The sequence below is a fragment of the Motacilla alba genome, chromosome 2, assembly GCF_015832195.1.
Source record: "Motacilla alba alba isolate MOTALB_02 chromosome 2, Motacilla_alba_V1.0_pri, whole genome shotgun sequence".
NCBI lineage: Eukaryota > Metazoa > Chordata > Aves > Passeriformes > Motacillidae > Motacilla > Motacilla alba.
Genome location: NC_052017.1, coordinates 90,008,163 through 90,024,723, shown reverse-complemented (window position 1 = coordinate 90,024,723; position 16,561 = coordinate 90,008,163). Strand labels below are relative to the sequence as shown.

The window sequence follows — 16,561 nt, the reverse complement described above, 5'->3', positions numbered from 1 at the left end:
AAATTTTTCACTGGCACACTACAAGAAGAATTATTTTTCAGTGAGAGGCCTTTGTTGTACAGTTTTCTGGTACGTGACCTGAACAGCATAACTCTTTCTCCTATGAACTGGCTGACTAAAAAATCCCATCAACAATCAATACTATTTGGACTTATTCTTCCTACCTTTGTCACTGTAATCATCTACAAGGATAATTTCTTCCAAAAGAATATCCGGAGACGTCTCAAGAACACTGTGAACAGTTCGCAGAAGTGTTGACCAAGCCTCGTTATAAAAAGCTATCACAACAGAGGTTTTTGGCAGGCTATAATAATCATATTTCTTCTCTCTGCATCTGTAAAGGAGGGGGAAAACATTTAGTAGAAGTGCAGAGGCATTTATTAATTTTCAGGAAACAATTCTCAAATCCATTTGCATGCTAGTTACTAACTGCAAGCAAGAACACAGAATGGATCTTAAAAGAACTGCATGTGTGTGGAAAATTGTATGAGAAGACATTAGGAAGTTGCTCTTACAGAGGCTCCATTTCCACAGAAGCATTATGAATAAAATTCTGCAAACTATCAAAATGTCTAAAAAGAAAAATAATAGGAGGTATTCTGGGCTAGTGTAGCAGCAGTAGCTGTCTTTACACAATTTCAAATAGAGGAACAAGCAACGGCCAAAATGTGCCTCAGATTAAAGGGGAAGAAAAAAAAGAAATGTAAAATGTAAGTGCATAAAAACAGTAACATAAACTAGTGATAACTGTTGCTTTGGAAAATAGAACAAGTGCTAGACAGTAAAAATATGACTGTGAAGGAACAGCAACATATAAAGAGAAAAAAAACCCAAACCAAACAGCCAGCAACAAAACTGAAATGTATGTACACTGAAGCAGAATTTGGAGAGACCACACAACTGGCAAAATCTAATAGTGAAATCCACGGAAACGTAAAACAGATATAGAAATGCACTGTTTTGGCTCTATGGAGAGCCAGAAAGTTTGCAAACCTTTGGATTAAGCTCCAGAATGTATTTCCTATAAATATATATATGAACTTCCCTAAATGAACATAAGGACGCCAAGAAAGTTATAGCTGAGCCAAATGTATAAATTCTTAAAAGAATCCCCTGGTTTAGGAGAATTTTAAAATAGCAATGGCATCTTCTACAATTTCTGCTCTTTGCTTAGAGCATTCCATATTGGCAGTTTTTATTGCCTGCAGTCAATGAGCCTTGTAAGGGGCAGAAGGACAGACTTCAACTTCTGTAGACTGCTAAACCACAGCGGATACCAAGGCAGGCAGGACATCCCTCCTACCAAACCAGAACATCAGCAAGTCCTCCAGAACATATGCAATGGGGAGCTGAAAAGGGAAATTAAAGTTGATCAGTAGAAAATGAGACAGGAAAATACCTTAGGTCAATTTAGGGGCACAAAAATTCCCCAAAACACTAAGAAAATTATATTAGATGCAAACTGCTTACCTATAACACATTGATAATATTTCTTTAAGTCTCCTGTGTCTGCAATTAACAAACTATTTAAGTCTCCTGTGTCTGCAATTGAAAAAGGCTTACAAGTTTCTTTGGACATTAGGCAGTATCTATTAAGACCAGTTGCAGAGAAAGAAAAAAAAAAACCCTGAATCTGATTATGCCTAAAATTAAAACTCTTACGAAGGAAACAATAAGTCTGTAGAGTAGTTCTGTAATAAATACATGAAAATGAGGAAGCAACAGGACAAATGACACTCGGGCAAAGGAGGCACCCAAAGGCTGCTTCTCAAACACGACAGGAACGCCCTGTGACAACACCTGTGCATACAGACATATATACATATGTAGGTACACATAGACACACTGATGTAGTGAAGTACAAAGATGACTGTTCCTACAGGCTGTAACTTGTCCTGAGGGGCTTTCACAGAGGGCATTGTCTCACACCAACACCTGGTGACAGAATTGATTTATTTAGCCCCACATTCATGTATTAACACATAAAAAGGAGTGACGAGTGACATTTTAATTAACTTCTTTAATTTTAATGCAGAAAAACCCACTGTATGAATCCAATTTTAGAAATACATATTTAATTTAGCCTACTAAAAATGTTTCTGCTCAGTACTCCTTGGGAAAAAAAATCCAAATATATCAGTCACTTGTACCAGGTAATTTTGAGTTCATTTCTTTATGGAAATAGGATCTCTACATACCCATTTTAGAAAGCTGGAGGAAAATATAAATAAATTCAAAAAAAACACCAGAAAAGCATTCTTTGAAAAATATGTCAGGAAGATTCATGGAAAAATAATACTGTATTCCATTTAAAGAAAGGAAACCCAAAAGGTATAAAGAAGCTTGTAAGTCTAATTATAGATTAAAGACTTCAACGGATTTGCTTGAAATTACATGCTGGAGATGGAAAACATAATTTGGCACAGAGCAAGGCAATCCCCACACTGTTTGTGATTCACTGTGCATTTCTGCCTCCTTCCTTGAGCACACCCCACACTGCAGGAAAAGTTCAGCCTACTACAGGACATACCAGAACACACGTTTCTTAGGTTTCCAAAGTGAAGAAAGAGGCCAGCACTAAAAAATGGGTTTAATTTACCAGCTCCGTGGTGGAAGGCAGCACAGGAGTGAAGAGAAGTGACCCACCATGGTAGCAGGGCAGGCTGCTGGCCAGCACGTCCACCCTGACCTGAGCAGTATCCTGACGCCCTTACTAAAAAACCAAAACAAAAACCAAAAACCCAACAACAACAAAACCCCAAAAAACAAACTAACAAAAACCCCCAAAACCCCCATATTATTCAACTTCTGCGCAGATTTGCGTGTTTATCTCAGATATTATTTCTAAGACATATTTCTTGCTAAATTGCTAGACAATCTCAACTGTTAGCAGTCTCAAATAATGTTGCTAAAGTGAAGCACACTTTTCCTTATCTTTCTGTAATGAGAGAGTTTCACTAAGCCTTAAAAATTAATCCCATTCGGGAGATTACAAACCCAAAGCATTTAAACCTTGGAAAAATTATAGCGTAAGAAAATCTTTAAAAAGCTAATGAATCCCTGAAATGGAAATGCTTGGCAGTGTTGCTGAATAACAATTAAGTGGCATGCATATGGACACTAAACATTACGACTTCACAAGATATAAAAATTTCAAAAAGCCTACTACGAGTACAAAACTTGATTTAAAGCCTAGTGGTCATAACTCATCTTTTCCATTTCTCAACTCCTGTTTACCACAGAAGCGCCTTAGCAGCCCATCTTCTGTTTTCACACTTGCAAACTTCAATATGTACTTTTATTATCCATGTGTCAGCCAAGTACCCCAGCTCCTCCTTTCCAACTGAATCATTTCACTCCTACTTTTGGATTATTCAGAAAAACAAATGCATATCAATTACAGTATGCCATTAAAATGACAGCAACTGGTGACAGCAGTCCCAAAATATGTTTTTGCAGACACTGGGAACATATATTTATGCATACTATACTGCAATCTGCTTTCAGCTTCTCAGTAGGGCACTCTTTAGTGCCACCCTCAAACCCATAACACTGTCTTTTCCACTCTAGAGGATCATGTTAAGACAGTATTAATTGCATCTCATATTATTCGTCCTAAAAACTACCTTTGAGCTGATCATCTGGGTTCTGCAGGTCCATAAAGACAGATCCAGAAGGCAACTCTCCTCATTCTCCTTAAGGCATTGATCCAGCAGACCTCAGTGAGTCCCTCTTGTCTACAGAGGTTTGATTATGGAACAGTTGCTTAACTTTTCTATGAATAAAGTGTGGTCCCTACCACTGTCTGTGATACATCACTTTGAACCTAGTCATCATAACTACCAAATGGTTGGTAAAAGCATAGCACAGACATAAGGAAATTAGTTGATTTGTAAGCGTGACATTTCCAAACCTGGAAAATAAATGCAGATGCATTTGAAGTCAAACACTCCTTCACAATTCTCCTTATCTTATTCAATCACATAAACTTTACTGTTTTGTAATAATTTTTTAATTTGTATTTTAAAATAAACAATTACCTAAATTGAAAATGGCATGTTGTGCATGTTCAGTGGGTTCATTTCCTTCAGGTACACCTATCTCTAGTCAACCTGGTTTTGGTAACAGTTATCAGATACCAGGGTCAGTCACTGAGGAAAAACCTGTTGCCAACACGTCCAAGAGGCTTTTCTAGAGGCAACAAAATAAACACATATAGTTTTAAACAGGACTCAGATTTCAATGACAAACACTGGTATACAATGAATAATAATCACAACAGGTATGGCAATGCAAAGGAGTGACACCTGCTCATTCTCTGCCCTCTGGTCACTCCTGCTCTCTGCAGATTCCCTAGGAAATGCACAAGCAGAAGCCTTGTGCACAATAGAGTGACGCTCGGAGAAAACATGGCCAGGACTGCCCCAGCCATCTTCCAAGGAGCAGACAGGGACACTACAATGCTCCAGATAGCACAGTGCTTCTGCATCATCCTTCATTTCCCTCAGGCACTTTCTGCCACACTGGGTGGGTGTTCTAAGGACCTTCCTACTTGATCGCTGTGGCATAAGACAGGCATAAAACAAACAAAAGCTTTGTCTTTTGGCATTTCTTATCAATTTACACAAAGACAACTTCTATATTTTAGAATTCTTAATGTGTTCATCCATAAATCTTTAAATCTCTCGATGGGAAGAAAGAGAAAATAATGCTGGTATGTACCTGAACACAAAACCATGTTCACTATGTACTGCCCTTTCTCTGTGTTTCACTACAGCTTCTACTCAAACATCTAAGTCCACAAAATGCAAACTGAAGCCAAACACGGAAAAAAGTGCATCATCACACATCCAAATTCTTGTGGTGTTTTGGTTTTGCCTTTTTTACACTGCATTTTTAAATCACAGTCTAACCGAGAGTAAACAGCTGACAAGTTTAATAAATTAAGCTTGGAATCTACTACACTACACAGTCTTCTGTTAGCAAGTTTTACAATAGGTTATTTATTAGAAACTAAGGAGACATCACTCAGGAAATGCCTAAACAAAATTAAATGGGTTGTTTTCAAGAACATTTGTGTCAATTAATGTAATCACTCAATTTATTTCTTTGTAAAGAGCTGTTTCTCTAAGAGATGTGTATCTATACACAGGGAGAGAGCATGAATGTGTGCACACTGGGCACACTGCCATGAGTTAATTAAGAATGGTTGCTGACATGCTCTTACTTGAGACTTTCACCACAACTGTGACAATGATACAGAAAGGGAAAACAGACTTTCAATCTCCCAATTTGATTTTCTATATGCACAGTTACTTACATTTTAAGACAAAAAAATATGAAATGTTCTCTGAGTTTTCAAAGATTTGTTAAGAACACAAACTGCTCATCAATTATTTAATGCTTTCAGAAGCTATACTGCGTAAGTTTTGGTTTGAAGTTTCAATCTGAATGCCCTAGGCAAGTTCAGGATTGCACAGCTTCTCTCAAGAAGTGCAAAACAGCACATGTCACTGCTGAAGCTGATTTAATTTCATTTATGTGACTACAGTATGTGACATATATGCCCCATCCTGGAAAACACTGCAGGGTTCTACTTGAGGCTGGCTTTCACATGGTGGGCTAGGAACCAGGTTGGCTGGGCTTGTGATGGGCCACAGACATGCTGACCCAGCACACAAGCTCCTTTCCTCTTTCTAATTTGAACAGCTAAAACACCAACTTAAACTGCTCTTTCAGTAAGAGGTGTGCTCAAAAGTGGCATTTTGTAGGCTGTAAGTAAATGAGGCTGATGGGGATGAATGGCAGCACCCATGGGCATCTCAATCTAGTTTCACCATCTTCATTCCCACTCCATAAGCTGCAGAGGCAGCAATGTAGGCGAAGTACCTTCACCCAAGAGAAAGCGCCTCCTTTCACTTTCCCAAAGCCACAGCAGAGGACCCAGAAATACTGGGATCTTCTATCCCCTTTTCTACTTTTGCCCAAGCCGCAGCTTAGGGTTCTGCACATCCATTCACAAGCACACCAAGCCCTGCAACATGACAGAGGCGGCAGCACTGATTTCTAAGCCACCCTACAGTTACCAAGGCTGTGCCCCTTACTCCATGATGAATACATAGTTAAACATCCACTCCTCACCCCTCTGTGTGGGAGAGTATCCTGTGGATAAAATGCAGTATGTGAGTCAAAAGCAACACCACCCAAAGCCCAGGATACAAAAGTGCAACATCTCCAGTGGAATTAAAGGATATGATAAACATTATTCTTATCCCCTCCAAACACTACCCAACTTTTCATGCCAAATTTATTTTCTCACATAAGACTACCTTGATCCAACTGTCAGTTCAGGAATTTTCTTCTTTTTTTTTAATTAAAAAAAAATAGGTTTATCTCATCATGGAGAGGCTCCACCTGGTTTTACACACCTACACAAGCCACATGTTCAACTATTGCAGGAAAAGGCACTAAGAGTTTACAGAAGGTGTGTCTTAGTGTGAGTAGCAAAGCACATAGCAGCAAGGTGCTGATAACTTCCAGAATGGCCAGATTATTTGGGGCAAGGCTGGAACACTTAAGCAGGTGAGTTCAGGATGCTGACCTACACTTACTTCCCCACCACCTGTCCCAGGCCAGCAGGCTGGTTAAAAGCTCCCTAAATTATATCTGCTGAAACAAACCATGTTAGAGAAAGCACCCCTTTACAGGCCACAACACTGTGATATGATCAAGTCTCTGGAAACAGAGGCTGATTTGATTGTGAAAGAGTTTTCCAGGTTATTTAATGTTCTACAGAATGATTCTCCCAATGACAAGAAGGTACTGACAAGACAGACTGCCAAAATCTATCTTAAGATTTCAGATAATAATGGGCTGTGCTGCCTTGTACACAAACATTGTGAGAAGCAAGCAAGAAAGACACAAAGTCTGAAACAGAAGAAAATATTTGGTAAGAAGTTGGGGGGTGTGACACAGAAAGCAAACCTTTTTAGGACAGATTAAAAATACATTAAGAAATAAATGTCTAGAAAGATCAAGTAAGAGAATTTACGAAGTCTGTATCCTAAAATCCACAAATTTAGGAAATCGATAGAGCCTCCTAATTCCAAATTGTTAGAGAAATACTACTGAATTTCCTAACTGACACGGATTCTGGATGTGCAGATGAGAAGGAAATTCTGTAAGTGACAGTGGGGAAACCCACTTGATTTTTATTTTATTTTGCTGAGCTGAAACAGTGGTTGCATTTTGCTCAAATGTTTTCACTTTTCTTCCAAGATAGTAAGATACACTTAACCTTTCCACAGAGACATACTATTTCCTACACCTACATTCAAAAACTTACTTTAGTGTGAGTAATTTGATTCAGGACAAGAAAAAATATTGTGCAAAGTCATAACTGAAAGAAGCTATTGTATTCATCACTACAAATAAGGTGTGGATGCACCTGATCCTTATAGACAATTGTTTAAATAAAGGCAGTTTTTAAATTAGAAAAAAAAATCAATTTTTGCTTACTATCAATCACAGGTCTGGGAACTTTTGCAATTTAAAAATTAAATCAACTGAAACCAAGCAATAATCTATGATGTCAAAGGAAGTTGAGGAAGTCTACCAGGAGATGGAAAGGAAAATGGTGAAAAATAATCATGTGAGCTCTTCTGGAAAATATATGCTGGGGGTTGTTAAAAGCATAATGACAATAAAAAGTGACACATTTTTACAGATGACAGGAAACAAAAGTAGCAAAATATCCGGAATATCAAAGCAATAGTGGAAGCATTGCTTCATTTTGTACTGCTATAAAATGCAAGCCTTTTTATTTAAAAAAGAGAAACAAAAACAAACAAACAAACAAAAACCACAAAACCTAAACTATAACCAAAAAACTCCAACTACAGTGAAAAATAATTTTTACCCTACTTCCTGTCTGAGGAAAGAATGAAATGTCTTAGAGAAACATTGCTTTCAAGGTCTAAAGCCTGTTTATATATGAAAGAAATCCTGCCAACTAACACTAATGACTAAAAGGTATTATAACTAATATATTTACTAGTAACCAATTACATATTTCCAAAAAGCTCAGAAATCGAACCAAAAAATCCAAACACCAAGCAAGTGACCATAGTGTTCCAAAACTACTACACCAAACACACTCTTAAGTGTTTAATGCAAAGCCTTAGCTTGTAAGAAGCAGTGTGCTGTGTCTCCTGATCAGACACAAAGCATGGGAACATCATTGCCAAAGCCAGCTCTGGGCACAAGGGGCACCATCAGGTGATGGTTTAGAGGAAAGGGATGTGGCAGAAAGATCAAGCTGCTGCAGCTCACCTTTGCAAAGGGTTCTATTTCCTATGTACACTAAAAAACAAAAAAAAAATATTAAAATTTTAAAAAATTTAAAATTTTTTTAAAATTAAAAAAAAATTAAAATTAAAAAAAAATTAATTTTTTTTTAAATTTAAAAAAAATTTAAAAGTCGCTGAAGTTATTTTGCCCTTAGGTAAGAGATAAAAGAGAAGATCCTGGGTGAAGTCAGTTGCTCACTGAGGAGGGAAACACTCAGCTGCTATGCCTTTTCCCAGAACAGGGGCAGGTTAAAACTCCTGGCAGGAGTAGCTGTGATTTTTGGAGTAGAAAAGGAACCAAAACCTAGTAGCAAGGCTTATTCTTGGAACTTGCTAGCAAGACACTATCAGACAAGCATCCTGGTATAATTTAATATTTACAGCCCAGAAAACAAAACAAACCACAGAAGAAAGAGAGTCTCTGGGAGAATCAAATTCAAAAATGGGAACAAATAGGAAAAACAGTATTTGAAAGACAAAACAATCTTAGCACAAGAATGTTATGCTGAAGTCAAACATAATGTTCCCCCCAAATAAATAAAATTATAGGCATAAATGATGGTGACAGAGGAATTTGAGCATTTGTGTATATCTAGCTGTCTACACGAAGACACTTAAAGATATATGCACAGATCTTAAAGATATACATAAAATCACACATATACAAAAAATATATAAAGAATCTCTCCAAAACACAGAAGATTACCTAATATTAAAGAACAAACCTCTAAAACTTTTTTTAAATATCTGAAAAATACTATGCAGTCCACATTCAGTATTTTGGGGGCTTTTGTGGCTACTTAGGAAAGACAGAAAAGAATTTAAAATCCATTTCCTTGTGATCACAAGTAAAATGAGTCCCAAGGGCTGAAGCAGGCTTCTACCATGAAAGAGAAAACATAAAATGCTGAGTCAGCACAAAAGTGCCTAGTCCTGACTTGCTCCTTTTGTACCAAGAGTCAGCTGAAAGGCAACTTGTGTGCTTTTACAGAAACTATCCCCAAAATAAGTGAGCAATGCATCCCTACTGTGATACAGGAAGAAAAAGTAGAATGCCGGAAATCTGAAACAATGCTTGAAAATAGCCCTTAATCTGAAAGAACCCAAGTAGAAAAACTGGAAATATATTTCTTACACATTGTAATAAGCTGTAAAAGGCTAAGAGAACATATCAGTTGTCTGCTTAGCCCTACAGTCCTGCAAAACAAGCACACAAGGAGAAGCCCCATGGGACACAATTCTTTCGTGTTGTTGCAGGGGGAGGAAGGCAGAGCAGCAGCAGCAGCAGCCAAGCCCCATGGCCCCAAGCTCATCACACCCACTTAGAGGGCATCAGCCCCAACAGGGCCCTCAGAAAGTCAGAGTCTGACAGAAGACACTGGTTTTAAACCTCCTGTAATTGTTGCTCCCTTTATGAGTACAAACTCAAGAAATGAAGGGTAGATGTTATGAAGACAAACTGAGCCATCTAGACAACCTTACGATCAGGGGACAAAAATAAAAATAAATCACTGTGGCAGTGATGCTGCATTTAAAGAGGTGCTCAAATGATGTTGAATCTCCATCCTTGGAGGCTTCAACATTGGACTAGACACCCCAAAGTTTCCTTCCAACCTCCATCCTTCTCTGACCCTATGGCTTATTTCACTTCTAGCCTTGTACAAACTGTATCACCATTTAGTAACTTAATACATAATGTTTATTTGTTTATATGCATACTTTCAATAAAACTAAACAGTTCCTGTGTGATGAAACACATTATTAGTTGCTGATGTCAAGCTCAGACCGTTAAAGAAAGCAGAAACTGTCTAAAGGAAACAATTGTAATTGTCAAGATCTTTGGGTCTGTGGGTCAATAGAAATCAGTCAGTCATCACAAAAAGCAAGTTATGGTGGTGGGAACAAGAAGGAATAACAACTTTCTGAATATTTTCACTGTCAGGAATATATTAGTAGGAGAAAGATCTATATTGGATATTAGTCAAATATCATCAATCAATACATTATTTGAGAGAGTAATCTCAGCCAAACTATTCTTCTCTTCCTGTACAGTATTACCAGACATGGATATTAGCAAATACCTGCCACATTTCTGTTCCCATGGCAGGTCTAGGATGTACAAAATGCAGCAGTAGGAAAAGATTTTTGGCACAAGGTTCTGACACAGCAACACCTTGTGTAATCATTCTGCGTATCACATATAACAGCTTACTGGTTCAGATACACTCTATCTTATTAGCAAAACTCTAGTTTTCATTGGATTCAAATGTTTTCACCAATTCACACACACAGAGAGGGTTCCTTGATCAGTGTGGGAGGACATTAACATCAAAAGGAGCACTGAGGCATCCATGTGATGGTAATGTTGTCTCTGTTTCCCTTTTATTCTTCCATTTTTTTATCTAAAATTTCCAGATTGTCTCCACACACACAAGAATATGCTGAAACAGACCAAAAACCCATAGCTCAGAACAGAGTCTCCAAGCATAACATCTGTCAATACCTCCTGAATATGTGATTTAAATTTTCTAGTGAATGGGCTGTGCTTTACAGGAAGTGGATTTTCGGAGCAGGGAGGTGGCAGAATTTGTTTTATCCATTTTCATGCATCAACCATGTACTGCAGGAATCCTGCAGGAGATACACTTCCAGCAGGCCACCTGTCTTTCAGGCTGAAGACCTGTAAATTAGTCACTTCTTTATGAAAGCCATGCTGTAAGTTGAACTGCATGGAGTCCAACACAGATTTCTGTGGGACTTTATCTTTGCTCCTTAAAACAAACAAACACCAAAACTAACCAAAAAAAAAAAAAAGAAAAAAAAAACCACCAAAAAAAACCAACCTATTTTGCAGCTTCTACTCAGTCATTTATACATGCAAGGAATTTCCACATTTTTTCACAGTTGTTTAAGGAACTCATCAAGTAACAACACACTTCTTTATCCATATAATTATGACTTTCAAAGAACTCTTATAGATTTGTAAGACACGTCATCCTTGACAAAAGCCTTGTTGACTTTCTCAATAGATCACACCCTCCCATCTGTTACTAATTCTTTCCCTTACACAGTTTGTAGATAACATGCCTGGAAAAGATCGAAGGATTGCCAGCACACAGTTCTCTGGTTCTCTTCTGGGACTCCACTAAAAAAACGGTGCATTAGTCACCTTCTGGTCTTCCGGTACCAAAGCTGTCTTGCTGATCACATCTAAAATATAGCCTTTGCATGATTTTGGTGGACCACTGAAGTCTAGTTGCCATCTACCATTACTACTTATTTCCCATCATTGTAGCCTCACCCATCAACAAAATGTTCATTAAAGGTCATAAATAGTCAAGCATTACCCACCTTAAAATAAAAAAAAATTTAAAAGATTTCCCCTAGACTTGAGATTTCAAACTGTATAACCTCTAATCTTGGAAGTAAATGCAATGCATTTTCTATGGCAGTGGGTTTGGTGATAAGTTCTTAATTTTTTTTTTTTTTTTTTTTTTTTTTTTTTTTTTTTTTTTTTTTTTTACTTCAACCTCTTACATGGTCTTCCTTCTTGAGAGAAGGAGTTAACACTTCATTGCAAAATTTGCTTTGGGAAAGTTTTTTACATTTGCTGTGTGAGTTGGAGATGCTCTGTGACATTTTTGCCATTATTTAGATTTAACTGTGCACAAAGGCATGAAGCACCTGCCAACAGTACAATACAGCCCCAGCTTCAGAAGGCAATTATCTCTGAGATTATGTCACAGATGCTTCTGTGATTCTTTTGGTTTGGATATATTTTGTCATTTCAGCATCCATATATTCAAATCAAAAAGGGTCTGCTGTTGTAGCAAAATCTATTTCAATTACTTTCATTTCTAGAATAGTCACCCACACCCATCTATAATGTTTTCTATTCAACAACTGTGACCTTCCATTTCTTCTAACACCCTGTCAGAGAGAAATGGCAGAAGTCCAAAATAAGTCATTGAAATGATTTAATTCTTCCCATGGAAATGAAAGTTAAATGGTCCTTTTTGACCTATAGTCTACAGACTGCTGATAAGAAGGGAATGATAACTAAGTAAAACAAGCCTAGTGCCAGGCTTAAATTTATGATGAAAAGGCCTTGCATTTGCACTGCAACTTTATGAAAGCCATCCTAAGATTCATGCTTTAGATTCAGCACTTACAATTAGAGTTGGTGAAACATTGGGCAGGACACACGGGCATGAAGTGAATGCATGGGAGAGCCAGAGCCCTGCTTTTTCCACAGCTTTTCGCTACCATATCGTACAAACCTGCTGCAACGGAGCAAACCAGCTGAAGCCAAGCTCGAGTGAAACAGAAGTGAGGAGTCAGTAGCAGCCATGGCTCCATCCCAACCCCTGTGACGGCTAGCATATCCCCTTAATTGGCTATCCCTTCCTCTCACCAGCCAGCAGCTCACTCACAGGAGAGTCCCAGACGGTGCCACCCTGAGTATTTGCGCAAGGGTACAACAGACAGACCTGTTGTACCACACTGGCTTCACAGCTGCACTGAGCCATTGCCTGTAAACTTGAGCCACCTCATCGAACATTATCTAACCCTTTGTTCACAATTGCCTGCGCCATTATCTGCCACTGGTGTCATAACTATACATGTCATTTGTAAATGCACCTGGTCCCAGCAACCGTGCATCCCGGATCAAGCACAGCCCCACTTCAGAATACGTTACCCACCTTTGTGAGCACCATTCCTAGCTCACTCCTGGTAAAACCGCTGATAAAACAATCTCTTTTAAACTGTTTGTCTTAAGACATTTGAATACAATGCACAGCTGAAATCTGGGAAGCGTAACATTTGTAAAGCTGGGAGTGACTGAAAAAGTATGCTGCTGCCCATGGTGACTTACCCAGAGGACAGCAGCAGCAGGAGAAGCACGGCAGGGCAGCGTAGCTTGAGGACTGAAAACACACTACCAGGGCTACGTGGGGAAACAACCTGTACACGCGCCACCAACACGCCACTTCGTACTGCCTTGTGTAGGTGCGGCAGCCTGGCAAAGTCACCAATCGAGTCAACTCTGAGAGCGTTTGTGATGGGAAAGTTTCCAAAAGCCTCCACGCTCCTGAGCGAGAGGTACTTGAGAGAGACACGACTATCCCGCACTGACCGCTGCCAGCAGACCCTCCAGTTTGCCGGAGCGGCTCTCTGAGCCACAGCAGCAGCGGCAGGCACGGCTCCTCTGCCCCGGCCCCGCCTGCCCTCGGCGGTACTCACAGCGGGTGCCAGCGCTCGGGCAGGCGGCGGTGCAGCGAGATGCGGTCGCTCAGGTAGATGTTGATCTGGTGCCGGCGGATGCTCTCCTCCTGGCGGCGCTTCTCGGCCGGGCTCAGCTCCAGCCTCACCGCCCGGCCCAGCTCCCCCAGCGCCCCCGGGTCCAGGGCGGGCTTGGCGTACACCGGCCGCCGCAGCAGCTCGGAGTCGGGGGAAGGCGGCTGCGGCGGGGCGCGGCGGGCGGCGCGGAGGGGCGGCGGGCCGTGCCGCCACACGAGGAAGCCGAGGGCGGCCAGCAGCCCCAGGGCGAGCAGGGTGCCCTCGCCCCGACAGCCCCGGCCCCGCTTGCCCCACCACATCCCGCGGCCGAGGCGGCCGGCCATGCCGAGCGGGCGGTGGCTGCCTCACCGCCTCCGCCCCGGGCAGACTCGGCGAAGTTATCACGGACCTGCCCACGACGCGACACCCGCCCGCCGCCAGCGCTGCCCCGCCAGGAAGCCCGCACGGCTCCTCCGCCGCCGGCTCCTCCCTCCTCCCCGCCCCGCCGCCGGCCAGCCCGGAGAGGCGCGGCGCGGAAGAGCCGGGCGCGGGCGCTGCCGCGGGGCGGAGAGCGGGACCCCTGGCAGGGAACCCGCCCCGCTTGTCCCCCAGGCGTGCTGCGCCCTTGCCGCCCGCCAGCCGCCTCCCGGGAACGATGTCGCTCAGTTTCCTGGTGGTCGGAAGGCTGCTTGGCCCCCGAGGGTTCCAGCACCCCAGGGAAGGCACACGGCTCCAGCCTGCTCCGCATTCGCCCTGGAGACACAACCGGCGGAACCAGTGCTGGTGCTGACCCATCCCGGGTCAAGGAGGGAGTGGAGGCCATCCCGGTTCTGCCGGATCACACAGAGCTGGGATGTGGGGAGGAGGGAGGAAGGCATGTTCCTTTTGCTGTCACTCTTCAAGGGAAAGGTGATCTGGTCGCCTTGAAGCTTGAGGGACATTTATAAGCCCTGGTAGCTGCATGGTGGATATGCCATTTCCCCAGCAAGAGAAAGCTCTGCTGGCACTGAGCTGCCAGGGCCACAGCAAGCTGTTTTGGCCTCTGGAAGTGATTGAGATACCCCAAAACCTGCTGTCTCCGGACAGAAATTTTCAGAGCTGCAGGACAGCAAGGGAGGTTATTTCCCACAGAGGGACTAGGAAGAGCTTAGGGGTCGAAGGAAACAAATTGGTAGGAAACCAGGCTTCATCCATTCTGCTGCCTCTAGAATAGCACGTGTTTCAGAAGAAGAGCAGAACACGGGCTAAGAAGCTATAGGCATTAATGACAAGCATTTTTGCTGAAGAAAGGAGTGGTTTTGGTTGAAAAAAGAAGTCAACCAATGCAGCCTCATTGAGAGAAACCCAGAATACTAGTGAAAATCCCAAGTTTATTATACTCAAAATGGGCAGTCCATTCTATGGCTTGACAGAATCATGGGGAAAATAACGACAGTAGCGCTAGTTAGAGCTTTCAGATTTGCTTCATACTCAAGAACATATCCATACTGCTTCTTTTATTCATCCCCTAACAGTATCAAGCTCCATCTGCCTAAACTTGTGGTCTGGAGGCTGTGAGATTAAACCACAGTTCCTGATTTTGCGTTTGATATACTTTAACATAAATGTAACATAACTGGATACAGTTTCTCACTTGCAGTAGGGAACTGGAACTGGTTTTGAGGCGTCATTTGCTCCATGCATTTTCCATGTTCACTGCAACATCCTCTGCTGTTGGAGGCCTGTCAAGATCAACCCAGCAGAGGAGTTCGGTCATGCCCAGAGAGAGAACTTCAGCCCAGTACACAGTACTGGGTGGTGCTCACCAGCACTACTGAGGAGTGAAGGAAAATAACACTAGGGAAGGGATAAAAATTGCATCACTATCAGGGTCAGAGCATACAGCTGTGAGCTCTTTCCGATTTTACATGATAATATATATTGTATGTGACAACAAACGCAAACTCAGCTGCTGTGGAGGCCATGCTCTGGACAGAAGGGTGCTGAAAACCAATGACTGATTCTGATTCTGGCAAGCTAGTGTAAATCAAGTAATTTAGGTGGATTTGCAAGGAGTGTGTGTACAGACAGATTATTTCTTATTCAGCTATACAGCTAGCTATCACAGGAAATTATATAGCCATAAATCTAGTTTCAATATGCTTTGTAGACAACTGCTAAATATCAGTATGTTGGACATGAGAATTTACATTGCATATAAGGGATGTTGTGTCCAGCAAACTTTGTGTCTGAAGAGTCAGGTGGCACCAGTTATTGCATGCCCAGTGTTCACTTTGCCTCCTTGCTTGCCATCTTTCTGAATGAAGGAAGCCTATTCCTGGAATGAATCAAAGGAGAAGAGATCCTCCTGGACTCCCAAAAGAAGTTACTGAGTAGATTGGGAAGAGGTAAGGAGCAAAATGTAGGGCTAAGAGTTAATTTAGAAGAGTGAGGAAAAAACACCCAAAACTCCCCAAAAAACCCCCCAAGAAACCAAAAAACAAAAAAAACCCAAAAAAACAAACAAAAAAAAAAACAACAAAAAACCACAAACAAACCCAAAAGCCAAGAAAAAACCAGAGAGTTTTGCTGCAGAGGTTCTTAAATGTTACAAGAATCTGTATTTTATATAAGAATTTTAGGCATTAGAGCAATATGGAAGCAGCACAAGAACATGATCACATGACTAAAACAAGTTCTGGAAAAAAAAAAGGGAAACAGAGAACCAAAAATTATAGAACTGCTCTCAACAGTAATAATGCTCTTATGGCAAAGTAATGGGTGAAGACTTTCTGTGATGACCATTGCAGTAGGATTTGAAAGTATTGCTAGTAAACAGAAGTTCTCTGGGGATGACATCCAAACACATAAACCAGAGGAAATTCATGCAGAGAAAGTACAGTAATGAGGCTAATCTAAAAATCATAAAGAATTAATTACTTGCATTCACAAAG

The 16,561-nt window shown here is 41.1% G+C and overlaps 1 protein-coding gene across 4 annotated transcripts in view; it reads right to left on the bottom strand.

Annotated features, from left to right (window-relative positions):
- Window positions 1-14,088, bottom strand: part of GALNT12 (polypeptide N-acetylgalactosaminyltransferase 12) — a 47,063-nt gene extending 32,975 nt beyond the window's left edge. For all 4 annotated transcript variants that reach the window (XR_005255697.1, XM_038126989.1, XM_038126992.1 and 1 more), the window contains exons 1-2: window positions 13,593-14,088; window positions 165-334 (exon numbers count right to left, since the gene is read on the bottom strand). Coding sequence is in view for 3 of the 4 variants with exons in the window: in XM_038126989.1 (XP_037982917.1) it covers window positions 165-334; window positions 13,593-13,972 (550 nt within the window). In the remaining variant the exon portion in view is untranslated. The remainder of the gene's footprint in view (window positions 1-164; window positions 335-13,592) is intronic.
- Between the last annotated feature and the right edge of the window lie 2,473 nt (window positions 14,089-16,561).